Source organism: Patiria miniata, unplaced genomic scaffold (assembly GCF_015706575.1).
Source record: "Patiria miniata isolate m_02_andy unplaced genomic scaffold, ASM1570657v1 HiC_scaffold_17, whole genome shotgun sequence".
Classification (NCBI taxonomy): Eukaryota; Metazoa; Echinodermata; class Asteroidea; order Valvatida; family Asterinidae; genus Patiria; species Patiria miniata.
The window spans coordinates 8,130,832-8,145,809 of record NW_024037055.1 but is presented as its reverse complement, the minus strand read 5'-3'; the positions used below and the strand labels follow the sequence as shown (position 1 = coordinate 8,145,809).

Sequence of the window (14,978 nt, the reverse complement as noted above, 5' to 3'; positions counted from 1 at the left end):
ACACCTATAAGTCGATAGAACACTTTGAGTCAAAATACAGCATGTGTATTTAATAATTCCATCCAGCTTTTCTTCGTAATAACTTGACCCGACGGATATTATTGTCGGGCCGTTGTTGAGGACTTTGTTTCCAATCAGGGGAAGAAATGTAATGGATTCCTTGCTAAAAAACCATCTACAGATTTTTCCGCTCACAATGAGTGGGCGCTTGGGTCCCTCTGAAAGAATGTAAGCCCCCCTCGTGTCTTGTCAAAATATGCCATACCGGCAAAGCTGTAACATGCGATATGCGATCGGGGAATTTGGAGTCATGACATCCTTGTGCATCTTACCCGGGGAAAACGGTCGTGGCGGCGTGTAGAAGCTTTTCCCTTTGCCCGTGAAATCACCCCGTGGGACATAAGATACGTTTCCCAAAGTCTTTCCCAGGTTTTGAATGACTTAATGGAGCAAACGGCACACGGGAGAGATCCTTTTATCACGAAGTTGCCTTCTGTCCCCGTGTACATCTCCATTTGTGGCACCATTTGCGACAATTACTTCAAGCACACTTCAAGCGGAACAGAATCTAAGTGCCGGCTACAGCGAGCTACGTGAAATCCGTGCCCCTGAGGGCAGGAATTAAAGCCATATCGAGTTTCATATTTTTCAATCATAATTGCCGAGTAACAACTGTGCCGTTAGCAATTCTTTCCTACATTAATGGCAAATACAGTAACTTTGATATAAATGCATTTCCACTTTGAAACTGTTATACTGTGAGGAAACTTCAGAAAGAATGAAGAAGTCTGGACGAAGGTGCAAACTTTTTTTCAGATTTGAGTTCATGATGGTTCAAGACTATACACTTACAACCATTTAAACCTGCCTAAAGCTGAAAGGAAACAAGTTGAGACTCCGTGTACAAGTGTCCACTCAACAAAATAAGAGAAAAATACAGACGGACACTTGAACACGACTGCTGCTGTGTGGTGGGCAAGTTAGGCTGAGAGTTATCAGCCCTAAAAATTCTGAGATTCAGAAAATAGGCAAAAAAATTGTCTCTTGCAGTTTCACAATGAAGTTTATAAATTTGTCATTTTGGTGAGCTTCAGTGCGTCACGGCTGCATTTCATTATTCATTTGTTGAATCACCTTTCCTCAGACACTGCTTTTTTTTACAAAAATAGATTCGGCATTTTATAACAGTTTGAAGTCACTCGTCGTCCAATCCAAATCTTAAAAACATAACCCTTTGCAGGAGCACATGCTTTTAATAATTTAAAACAGTTTTAAAGGTAGAGTACATCATTTGTTGTAACTGACAAAATTACTGCCTTGGTTTAGAGATAGTAATGGCAATAAAGTCCCTGTGAAATTATTCTTTCGGGCATGCTGTCATTTTGAAGAAAACAATAAAAGAAGGCCATTTCTGAAGATGTATCAAGTGACACCTTTTTGGAAATGTTCGTTAGTAGTTGGTTTGTAATTCCGCGCATCTGTGAATAGGTGCGCGCAAGCGATGACATGACGCACACGCACACGCAGTTGCTAAATATAAATCGTAGGTTCAGTGCGTGACATCACGCAGCTGCAATCAGCTTAATGAGAATGTATCCCAGACGCTGATTTCAGGCACAATTCAATACAAGACTCAGCAACATTTTCTCCGAATATAAAGCATTCACAGAGCTAAAACTTCATCAGGTTAGTTGTTAAGCACGCTTCTTTTGCTTTTGAGCACTTTTGTTGCTTCAAATGAAAAAAAAAAACACGCATACATGACAAATTTCATACTCTACCTTTAATACATACTGAAGTCATGCATGTCTTGGCTCCTGAATTTATTTTTTATTTAGATGTAGCACTGTTTTGAGCTAACTGTGTAATAAATTTGCCATTTATTGAAAAACGGGGCATTTACATGTAAGTTAATTATCAAAGTTTGATGTTTCTACGTAAATTTTTCCGAATAAAATGAGGTGTCTAAAATAGCCTACAAGATGTAAAAGCAGATCCTTGGACAACACTCTGGCTAAAACTTGAAATATACTACAGGGTCCAGGGCTTCCGGATTTGTATCCCCAAGGTTGTATCGAATTGCTGTTACCATGGCAACACAGCTCAAGTCTGTAACACAGGGACACCTGCTGAACACACACCAACATTTTGTCATCGAAACCTTGAGGCTGCAATCCTGACAAGATTTCAAATCCTCTTAACTTCTGTTCACACATTTTAATCTAAAAATCACAAAAAAAGGCCAGCAAGAACCCCCCCCAGCAAAAAAAAGGAGGGGGAAACAGTATGTGTGTTTCAGATATTTTTCTAGTCATTTCTTAAAAATTTGTTTTAAAATTGTGTTCAACCAGAATGCCAAAACTTGCTTGTGGATTTTGTTGAACATTTTTTTCTTCTTCAAAACTTAAAAGTGTGGTTAAAATATAACCGAAAGGGAAGAGGATAAAGTAAAATATTCGCAAAGAAGAATTTAACAGTTATAAGTTAGTAAACTGTTTACTTCTGTGATCAGAAAATACTTCAAAACTTAAAAGTGGGGTTAAAATATAACCGAAAGGGAAGAGGATAAAGTAAAATATTCGCAAAGAAGAATTTAACAGTTATAAGTTAGTAAACTGTTTACTTCTGTGATCAGAAAATACAGATCCGGTTTCTCAGATAAAATAATTACTTGTACTCTGAAGTTCTTTGTTGCACACAAAATCCGTCAATCGGGCGTAGTCAAGCCCCAATATGCACAACGAACTGCAAAAAAGCTACATGCAGGGTCTACGTCAGAAATAGACTAGGCCGTTGCACCATGCAAAATTACCCCCCCCCCCCCCCCCCCCCCCCCCGGTTTAAACAAAACATGCCCTGGTGGATAAAAGTGTTGCTCCATCCTACCGCTGTTGTGATGGCAATGACATTTTGATGTGCATCGATGTTTAAAGAATTGAAGTCAGCGAAGGAAGAAGGAAAAGATGTAATGATTGCGTCTCCTGAAGGCTGCTCTAGGGGGGGGGGGGGTGTCGGGGGAGGGAGGTAAGGTACATCTACTGTATGGAATGACTGTATAATTCAGGGGGGGGGGTCGGGGAGGGGGGAGGGGGTGTCCGGGGGGGGGGGGGGTGTCGGGGGGGGTGGTAAGGTACATCTACTGTATGGAATGACTGTATAATTCACACTAAGTGACAGATCTCTTCCAAGCACAAAAAAATTCCGAGCAGAGAAAATTGCCTAGGGCTGCAAGAAAAGTGTGAACAATTATCGGCCACAACGTAACATCATGTATAATATTTGCGGCTTGCTAATTTTAGCAGTAGCAAGCTAGCAGTATACTCAAACAGATTTGGGAGGGTACATAAATACTTTTTAGTTTTATCATGCTTATTTTTTTTCTTTTTTTTTCTGCTATCGGACAGGTTCAACTCCTTCACAGTCAGACATTTCTGGGACCCAAAAACATAAACAAATATGGACACCGCTGTATGTGTTGATTAGGGTTGTCAGACTGCATCTTCTTAAACATAGCCACTATTTATCCTCGGCACATAATCATTAGCTACTCTTGAGATACTGACAGCTAATCCATCACTCACTAACAAGGACGCTGAAAAACTCATATGGACAGAAAAAGGACGGTAGGCCTATGCATGATTACCGTGATGTAAAGCCACTCATCGTAACAGAATCGACAATGACTGCACATTGCACAGCCACATGAGATGTTGTTAACAATCATTGATATCATCTTGTGTTATGCATCTTATCCCAAGATGAAGATTTATTAGGAATCAAAAACATGGTCCTCCTACGATGTTTGCCGAGCAACATCGTTCTTGGTCTCTCCGTGGAGTGATCGGGACCGATTGTCGACGATGTGTCGCCACGGTTACCCAGCACCGATGCAATCACCTAGAGTGTTGCCAAGATATCACCTGATTTTGTTTTAGCTCTCAAGACCCACGAGAGACGAGAACTATTATTGGAACACTCCGGGTTGTCACAATCGTGATAACGTATGACTTATGCTCTCTTTCAAAACTGCGAGGAATGATTGTCGCTCAATTTCTCAATCTAGATTTCAAAGGCATGAGGCATACCCACATGTTTACTGGAATTTTATTTAATGCAGTAGGTTAATACGTCAATGACAGAGAGTATACTGTTGTGATGAATAAAAAAATCTGCTTACAGAGGTTATGAGCTGAGGTAAAAAAAAGCTGGGAAATCATCTCAAGCAACATCCTAAAACAGTTTGGCCGTTAAAGGTAAAGTTTAAAAATAATGTGGCTTTGCGGGGTCAAGCGGTTGAGCCTCACAGAGACCATTAAGCATACCTTTCATTCAAGATCCAATTCTCCTCTCGAATTTGTTTTGCATTTTTTCCTCATTTACATTGAATCTTTGCCCGCAGCGAGTTAACTTAATGCCGTCTGCCGGAGACGATGAGCCACAATATAGACTGTGTATGTTAAAAGCCCACTCTACAAAATCTACGGAAGGAATTAATGGTGTCATCACTGAGTCAACACTACCCAATGTTTGCCACGTTGATGGCAAAGCATTGAGAGTTTTTTCTTCATTCAGTTATTCATTTCTTAATTTATTAACTCAAATCTGATATCCCGTTGTGTGTGCATTATGTGAGGTCTTATAGAAAAGGTCCTGACCAAGACAACACATTCGTGATCATCTGTGTGCATATATGCCGGGGCATGTGCACAAAAGGCCAAGGGCGCGCACTCGGCACTATATAGCACGTCTGTGCGCATCGTACCGTCCATGCCTGATCAATTCACTAACACCTTCTTATAGAGCATCCCAACTTCCCTCTTCACATCATCATCATCGTCCTAAACAACTTCAAGCATTATGTCATCTCGAGGTTAAGGGGAAAAAAAAGATTTCCGTTACTTTAGGAACCTCACGTCCCGCAAATTGACAGTTTTCTCAAAACTGCACGATTTCTGAGACATATGAGAAATTTGGATTTTGGCTAAAGGTAAAAACGCCATCTCAGTTCACATCAACATTAAACTTTAAAGCCAGGCCAGTTTGTAAAAAGCTCCACTAACCAATCTGGAAAATCCTCCAATTGCCTTCATGTAAAAATTGCATACATTGTCAATCCTGCAAACTCCTCCGTTATTTCTTAATGTGGTCCTTGGAGGGGTGACCACTGCCTCAATCCTGCAAAATCCTCTAGCAATCACTGTCGCCATGTCAAGGCAGAGCCTGTGACATCCTGGCGAAGTATGGAGGATTTCAAGTATATATTACAGGCCTAAATTTATGCATGGCCGAGCATAAACAACACAAGGTCCGGCCCAAGACCTTGACACAGTGCATCTTCCAAAATCAGCCACATATTTTGCCAAAATAGCCTCAATCCCGCAAAATCCTCCATTTTGCAAAGAGGATTTTGGATGATTTGGGAAGGTTAGGGTTATAAATAAAACAGTTATTGACATTATCCTTTTTTTAACTGCAGACTCTACAGCCAAATTCGTAACATTTGTTGTTCCGCCCCGCCCCCTGAAAATAATTCAATAAGCAGGTTTTTTTCCCCCAAAAAAACACAATATCAAATGCAATTGTCACAGCGTGCTTACAATCGAGCGTTATTGATGGGATGAAACGCAATGCTACCAAAAAACAAACAAGTTGTGAGGTAATGTTGTCATTTTATCATTATTTCCTGCAAGTAAAAATTCCCCACTTAAATTTGGCGGAGTGTGGGGGGGGGGAACATCACCCAAAGTGCATTGACCTCTTTGCGCACGCTGAGCTGAAGTCCTATCGGGTAACCAACCACTCGACGCCATCTCGAAATTTGAGCAAAAGTGAACTGAGAAAAAAAGGTCTTTACCTGGCAAATACCAAATCCTGCTTCCGATGAAATTCAATATTTGTACTTTTTCTCTTTTTTTTCTCCCTTGATATTTGCACAGACATGTCCTCCAAAGAATCTCCTGGGAGGATTTATTTGTAGGAATGCAGTTGTGGAGTAGGGAACTTGGTACTGCCAGGGTTTTATTGTTTTATTTCTTGTAGGTGCATGCCTTTCAATTACAGCAGACTTATAGGCAACACATTTGAAAGGAAGCGCTAATTTGATCAGCCATTTTTGGGGAAAGTTCTGATTTTTTTGGACATTTCAACGGCAGATTCAATTCAGGAATTAATTTCTTACACCCATGGGCGTCGCAAGGGGGAGGGCAAGGAGGCGCTTGCCCCCCCCCCCCCCCCCCCCCCCGGAAAAGCAACAAAAAAACAAAAACAAAGGACGAAAAAAAGAGAAAAAAAGAAAAGAAAAAGAGGCGCGAAGTCATAGTGGTGTAAATTTAATGGGGGGGGGGGCAAAATGTCCCTGCCCCCCTAAAACTGATAATTCCAGAAAATGTTGAGAAATACAGTTTTTTTCTGGGTAAAAATATGTTTTGCCCCACTCTAGAAAAAAATCCTGGCGACGCCCATGCTTTCACCGGAGAGAATTCTGTTGTGATTGTGTACATTTTGTGTGGCTAATAAAAAGTCCCAGGATTGCATCTGATTCCTGAAGTAACATTTGATTTCTTTGATTTTTTTTTAAGGAAACAAAAAGACACTTTGCATTTTAGTTTTAAAAAAAAATGCAGATTGTAGATCTAAAAATTGCTGAATCTTGATGTGGATAAATGCTGTAGGAATTACTTTGATCACTGATAAACAAATAATTGAATTAATTCAACCGGTTTAAAAATAAGCATAATTCAAAACTGCTGTTTCTCAATCTCCAAATACCGGTCAAAAAAAGTTATTAAATTGGCCTAGTTCGATATTTGTTTTGTTGAGTGTACAAACATGAAGCACACAACAGAACAAAATATAAAGTTATTGAAAATGAAATCATCAAGTTAAAATAAATTATATTAGTTTTATTCAAAACTACAAACTCAGACCTAATTATTAATGGGCAATTCACAATCAATCCGTTAATCTTAAGTGCACAATAAACAATGACCTTTTAAAACTAGGTTGGTGAACGACAGATTAAAATACAGGGAAAAAATGGTTTGAAGAAAAAAATAAATAATGGTGTAGAAGCACATGGCCAGCTCACCTATGAAGAGATTACTGCCCAAGGCGAGATATCGTTCCTCTACGACGAACGGCGCGGTGGACGGCCGGTCTGAGACGGCTTGTCCGTGAGATGAGTCACAGGCATCAAAGGCTTCCAGGTCGACGCGGAAGGCCTGCATGCTGAAAGATCCGCCCGGCACAAATCTGGGAGATAAAAAAAAAAACAGACAGAAAGAAAGAAAGAAAAATCGATCAGCCGATGCCCAGTCTTTTTATGCCGCATAAAATGTGACCCTCTCTTAGTAAAATACAGTCTAGTAATTTCAAAGAGCATAACTGCACTCTTCACCGACATGAACTGAAAGTAAAGACGAGACGATTTAGAGCAAAGATTTACTCTGCTGGATTGAAAGAGTTTATTAAAATATCATTCGATTAAATTGAATATATCTAACTTTGAATGTCTTGTCTCTAGTTTCTGTCGATGACACTAAATTTTCACTCTTTAACCCTCCTGCTGTCTGAACAGTCACAGACAGTCAAAAAATCCATCTTCTTTCCCTGCCATGCCTTTTACACAGGCTAGTCATTAACAGTCGGATCATATTTCAAGCAAGCACTGTGACTAGTCAAATGCAGTCAACAGACAAAAGCAGACAAGTGGTAGACAGAGCTGGCTTATCAATCACCTACAGTCAAAGCATAGCTGGATCAAGTTACATGTACATAAACAGTCACAGCCAGTCAATCCTGCTTTATGTAGGTTGGGAGCTCGTAACTGTTGAAACCAGTCACTTGATTGATTTCGACTGAAAGGACAACTAATTGGCACAGAATGTATGCTTGCATAGAAGGTTATGAATAACCGTGTGGCTACTTCAAGTGGAGAGGGTTAATTTTCCTGACAAAATTTACTTCTTATGGATTTTCGTTTTTCTGTATCTATTTCCGGATTGACTCATGCATATGTTAGTCAATATATTAGTTCAAAATGTCGGCAGCTGTAGCCTATATGTTAGTCTTGGTTCAAGAAGTTCTTAGCGGTGTACGTAGCTCACGATAGATGGTACAGCCTTTGCACCGCGCAGCAGCTAGCATTCATGGTCCCATTCACGAACCTGACTCAGTAGACCAACCGCACGTAAAGCGGATTGTTGGTGCATGTGTTAAGGGCACCCGTTTCGGTGAATTGCTGCTCAGTCCAATAACACGCATGCGTGCTGAAATATCACGCCGCTAAGGACGTCTTGGAGTGAGACTACCTATATATGCATGCGTTTTAAAATCAATGTACTTCTTAAAGGTATAGTCCATCATTTGTTATTTGTGCATTTTGTTCGTTTGAAGCAACAAAAGTGCTCAAAATCTAAAGAAGGGTGCTGAACAATTAACCTGATGAAGTTTCAGCTCAGCTTTAGCTGTATATTTCGAGCAAAACAGCATTCTAGGATCTCAATTTCAAATCAAAAGTTGCTGAATCATATGTTTTGAATTGGGCCTGAATTCAGCGTCCGAGACACGTTCTCACTGAGCCGATGGCAGCTACGCGATGTCGCGCACCGATCCGACGAATTACAGCAACTGCGCGCGCGCGTGCATCGTGTCAACGCTTGTGCGCGCTTCGCCGAATAAAAAAACCGAACTACTAACGGAAATTTCCAACAGTGCTTAAGATGCACCATTGGAAAGGCCTTCTTTTGTTGATTTCTTCAAATGACAGCTTGCCAGAAAGAATAATTTCACAGGGAGTTTAGTCCCCTTACTACCTTTCAACCAAATTTGTTTTTCAACAATAATTACGCCAGTTACTTTTGGGATTGCTGGAAATGATGGACTCTGGCTTTGATAGTCAAAGTTAAATACACAGTTACATTAATGTTGAAGAAAATAACATGGTGTAAAAGTCAACAGTTTGGTTGCAAAGTCAATTCAATAATTTCAAGACTTCCCTCTCAGTTATTTTTGGGTGGATACTGACAATTTTGTTCATGAATTCCAGTTGCTTGGGAAACAAAATGTCACAAAAAGCGCTGATAAAAAGTCAGTGTTGCTGACTCGAGTCGATGACTCAAACTCGAGTCACTATTTATTTTTTTTACTTGAGATTTGACTTGACTTGGAAAAATATTTACTTGCGACTTGACATCACTTGAAGAAATTTGACTTGCTGAATGCTGACATTAACGCTTTTGTTAAAATATACACAACTTTAATTTATGCAAAATTCGGTTAAAAGAAAGCCAAGGACCTGATGTACATGTAGCGAGCCAGGCATTAGTTGGGCACAATTCCTAACTTGTATTCATATTATTACAAACTGAAGACTTGTATCGTCAGTAAAGGATATCAGAGAAAGGGTGCATCTGTCATGTGAATTATGATTTGGCATGTTCAGACGGACTTGAACAAATTGACTTGAGACTTGGCACTTGACTTGAAAAAAAAAAACATGACATGGGACTTGACTCGGGAAAAATTGACTTGCGACTTGCCTTGTGAAAAAAAATGACTGGGTTAGAACTCTGTAAAAGGTAGACTTTCTCTTCTGTGGAAGACGATTTGCAAGAATAATACAAAGTAACAAAACAGAAATCGACAAGTCAACATTTGTCTCAGAACATGAACGTCTCAATTGCATTGCAAAGTGAGACCGACTGCCGTCACTCTTGAAAAATAACCAGTTGCTTCGGTCCACGTTCATTGATTTCGATGAAAGGAAGCGTGTTGGTCTGCAGTTGGCAACCATATAATCACCCAGTTTGTGTCGGAGTCATGTCCTGCGATTGCTGTCGGCCAATCCGTCCCTGCCAAACTGTGTTTACATCACTGCGCCTCTAATATCGGGGCTCGGGACGAGTGCACAAAAAAAAAAAAAAAAAATCAAAATCCCTTCACAAGTCAGAAAAATTTCATCCGTTGGTGATTACTTGTGAGTGGAGCTACGGGGTACGGAATTTTATTCCTTCTTTGCTTGATGAACGTCTTGCAGGGACAGAGGGTATGGATGTCATTGTGCTTTGAATATTGACAGAACCTTGTGGGAAATCTCCGGAAGATTGTTGCTCAGTTCAGGCGGCCGTCATTGTGCTTTGTGCAGAGTTTTTATCGGAAATGAAAGTTCTGGATCGGCGGATCCTCAATTTCGCTTGAAATCATGTCCCAAGGTGCGATTGCAGTATTGTGAGAAGCATATAAAACACCCATGACATTTGAAGGCGATGACAACACAAACTCAAACTTAACATGATGTGTGACTGAATTTCACGGAACAAGCAAAAAATGACTTTCATTTTACTCCTTTACAATTTTTTTTTGACAATTTGTAGCAACAGTTTGAAAACTGAATTGAAATGCTTTCAATGTTATGATTTTTACAAAACAATGCACTTAATTTCTGTTAATGACCTCACCAAATAGGTCAACACAATTTTTTCGCAATCCCAGTTAGCGTTAAGTAATGGGTTACACTGGAATGATTTCAAACAGTGTCGCTTCGAGCTAGATTCAGACAAAATATAAAACAAGATAATGGGACACAACCCCACTATGTTTATAGTCCATATAAAATAACAACTTAGATATTAACTCTTGACTTATTTTGTGTGATCCGATAACCAACATACGCCCCTGAATATCAGGCTTCGGCCTACTCTTCTTTGGCAAATTTTGCCCCTGGTCCTGTTTTTTTCTGTTCTCGCTACACGGTTTGATTACAGTTTTAATGCACATTTACATGATACAATACCGTGGGGCATCAAAGGAAGTGTAATATCGTGAAACCCAATAGCTCGGTGGATACACAGCGGGACTGGCAGGATACAAAAGACACTTGATGCTGCAAGACTTCGCGAGAGAGCGACGATGGGACGTGAGGAAAATGAAAAGTTTCAAGCCAGAGCGTCATGGTCACTAGGCGCAGTGAGTTGAAACTCTGGAAGATATTTCCACACAAACAGTTGACTTTTTATAAAGATAATCCACACAATTAAAAAAAAATATTTTGCTAGCTTCCTAAATCTTTAAATGCAGAAAGGGAATTTTTCCAGGCACAAGAAATTGAAGAAATAGAAAAGGGGGTAAACATAAAGACAAACTGTGTTTTAAAGACTTCTTTTTAAAATCTTATATTGAGATTTACAAATTTATGAGCACAGTGGTTATATATACATGGGGGGGGGGGGGGGTAATAAGGACAAGAAGGGGTGGGGTTAGTTAAAGTGGGAGTGGCTAAGATCAAACTCCTCACAGCAGAACACCTCACTAGTCAGACATCTGCTATTAAAGCACAGAACATCTGCTTAGTAAAAACAGATTACCAGCCAAAATATCATATGATGCTCATTGCTGTGACTGGTTCCATCTCATTAATGCTTAGTGCAGAAACTTGCTAAGCGCTGTTTACTGCTTAACTGCTTACGAGCTCCATGCAATACAAAAAGATACATTTCTGCTTTAGCAGCTCAATAACATCAGGCACAGGCAATATCGCCAGAAGAAAAAAAAGAGGTCGAAAACTTTTTTTTCTATCCTGCTGAAAAGACCAAGCGGAGCGTGTGATGTCCCAATATTTGATGTGACATTTGTCAGCTAGGGCGCCATTGCAATACTGTATTCAAATTGATACAAATTCCATTTTGAGCCGGCCGCGGATGCACGCATGCACGCACACGCTCCATATGTCAATGTCAGATTCGTCAACATTTCCGACTACAACGGACCAGGGACTCGTAAAATGCAAGATACAAAAAAATCGGGACTGAAATTAATTCTGTCTTTTGGGCCCCGAGACTGGACAGCGATGATTAAAAAAAAAAATAAAAAAAAAAAAGAGGTGTCATTCAGTGACAAAAGCTGAAATTGGATATCTTTCGGACTGCGCTGAAAGCTTCTTCAGGTTCGTGCAAATGTTATTCTTTGACGACGTGAACTCCGGTGTTTTGCGAGGCTCACGTTACCCCCCTCTTCTCTGGCTTCAGTCGATCGTGCGAGGAGACGATGACTTCTGCTGCATCTCCAGATTGATTGAGTTTGGCCCGGATAAAGTCATGTGCCGGAGAAACAATTTTTGAGATTAATATTGTTTTTCTCAGAGCTGACTTGACCATTCTGACGGCTCTGTGAATGGCCTCTGAATACCCAGCGGAAAGTTTTGATTGTGTAACTGAAGAAATTAATTTCGGATACACTATCTTAGCTGGGTGCTACATTTCTTGGAATTGTTTTTTTAGGGAAACAGGTATTGAGGATTTTTCAAAGGAGGCTGGCCTGGCTTCGGTTTTGAAATCCAGAATTATTTCCATTTAGGGCAACGCTCTGAGGTGACGGGGGAAAACATTTGCAGATTGCAGAATGAACCAACATTTGCAATATTGTAGGATGTTACTTCAGGATGGGAAATTTGGGATGTTTTCAAGAAATTTGTAAATAATTAGCATTGTTAACCCTCCTGCTGTCTGAACAGTCACAAACAGTCAAAAAATCAATCCTCTTCCCCTGCCATGCCTTTGACACAGGTTAGTCAACAACAGTCAGAGCATATTTCTAGCAAGCACTGTGACTAGTCAAATTCAGTCAACCGACAAAAGCAGACAAATGGTTAGCACAGCTGGCTTATCAATCACCTACATTCAAAGCATAGCTGCATCAAGTTACATAAACAGTCACAGCCAGTCGATCCTGCTAACTGGGAGCTCTTAACAGTCACTTGACTGATTTTGACTGAAAGGACAACTTGTAAGAGGGCAGTTTATAGCCTCTCAATTATCCATTATTAATCTAGGGAAGCCAGATTTTGTTGACAAGAAGAAACTTTACAAATCAATCAAGTGACTGTTTGTAACAGTTGATAGCTCCCAGCCTACATACAGCAGGATTGACTGGCTGTGACTGTTTATGTAGCTTGATACAGCTATGCTTTGACTGGGAGCCAGATTTTATTGACAAGATGAAAATTCACAAATCAAAAAGTACCTTAATAATTAGGCAAAGAAAACCAACATTTAATTCTAAACGTAGGATTTGCCCTTTTCCAACTTGAACTGGACTAAAAATTCACGATGACAGGCCGATAGAAAGTCAAATACAAATTGATGAAATCGACTCTGCGTTATTAAAGCACGGCCCAGTTTAAGGTCACTTTGCTACAATGGACAGTGTCGCGTTCGGCGCTCTCACAAATTTGCTTTGAAAGCAAGATGAAAAAGGAAGATATGCAATTTTGTGGAAACTCGCAGCTGCAAGTTTAACGAGTCGTGAGGAAACCAGCGACTTAAGCCGGGCAATCCAGCGATGGACTACGGAGGGGGAGGGAAAGAATTTCCTGATTAAATCCGTTGCCAGGCATCAGATTGATCCGCTGGAAGCTTTACGCCAAGAATTTCTGTATATTACTTTTCATTTTTTCATTCAAATTGGAGCTGGCCATTGCCAGGCAACAGCGAAATTTCAAAAGTGTAGACTTTCATTGCGGTTTTTTTCAGTGCTAATATAATAACAAAATTGAATAGAATAGGAGAAAGGACGTATTGGAATTCAATCAGCGACAAATCATGCGTGCAGACTTAATGACGCGGCAACGGTGCGATTTGCATGGATACAGCGAGGATTTATTTTTGGGGGTTTTTTTTTGGCAAAGGGCGACATGCACCTACATGTATGACATGCGTCGCCATTCCGATGATTTGTGAACCGTTCCTAAAACATTCAGTCCATCATTCCGTGGCTGCCTAGGTGTGGAAAATTAACTTACGGATGGGAATAAAGGTTTGCAGTGGCGCATGTAAAATTGTTGAGAGTCTTTGCAAAGGTCAAACATTTGTGGGCAAATTGCATTCATCAGTTTCACTACTTTACAGAAATGAAAAAAAATGTAAAGAAAAAAGAAAACTGTATACCTGTTTGACACAGGTGTCAAATACCACTTGCATGGATTATGGGTGCACTAAAAGACTGAAATGTTTACAGAAACAAAATGTAGACGATACATCGTCTACATTCCCTTCAGCCATGCTTGACGTCACAGGTTGAGGAATCTATTCCTGTAATTCCTCCACAATAAGTTCTTGTACTTTTCCAGTTGCGACCCAAACATACAGTATATCGCCTATACGTCACAGCCCTTTCTGGCCCAAACATTTTGGGATGATATCCGTGTTTAGCACGCGGAATCTCTATGGCGAAATCTTCCACAGCTTCTGTGAAACTCACTAGATCTGAGCCGAAATCACAGGCCGTAAGTCATCCCAAATGCTATTTGGTTAACCTTCGTACGGGAGACTAAGGGCATCCAGATTGCGGTCATAAATTCTGTTTCTAATCTTTCAGTCCAATCTCGGGAGGCCTTCTACGCACGAGGGCTCACCTCTCTGACTCAATAACACGGTCGCTGATATACCCACAGTCCATCACGCGGATCGCTGTCAAAAATACAGGTACTAATCCTCAGCCTCACACCTAGCGCCGTATCCGCGGTGACAACCTTTCTGATGATTCCCAAACCGCTCCCCCCTTTCAAATAACCGACCCAATATTAACACAACAACCACATTTGATTTGGCGACCGCGATCTTTCTTCAACTGTTCTGCATAATGGCGCGGCATTGGGATGTTGTTGGAGCCAAACCCGTGGGACCCGGCATCAACTGCGGTGTTTGAAGAAACGCGCGGTGGACAAGCTCGCGGACACATGTCTGATGATGCCTACTCCCCGCTGAATTAGCATGTCTGTCAATCGCGCAACGTACAAAAGTCCCTTGTGTTTTGTCGTGCCGGTATGATTTGTCGTACTTGTTTCTCCAACATCCCAATAATGGAGAGATTTAAACCACGAGGGGCCTGCCACCCTGGCAATAAATTGTAATCAGCGTGAAAATACCAAAGACGGTTCAAGTTGAAAAATGAAAACAAGAAGCGGGTTCGAACGTTAACCTCAA

At 40.6% G+C, this 14,978-nt stretch overlaps 1 protein-coding gene across 1 annotated transcript in view; it reads right to left on the bottom strand.

Moving 5' to 3' along the window:
* The window catches only part of LOC119723732 (fibropellin-3-like), a 63,564-nt gene that overhangs the window by 30,557 nt on the left and 18,029 nt on the right, over nt 1-14,978 (bottom strand). Inside the window, exon 4 of the mRNA XM_038194549.1 lies at nt 7,088-7,251. Coding sequence (XP_038050477.1) covers nt 7,088-7,251 — 164 coding nt within the window. The remainder of the gene's footprint in view (nt 1-7,087; nt 7,252-14,978) is intronic.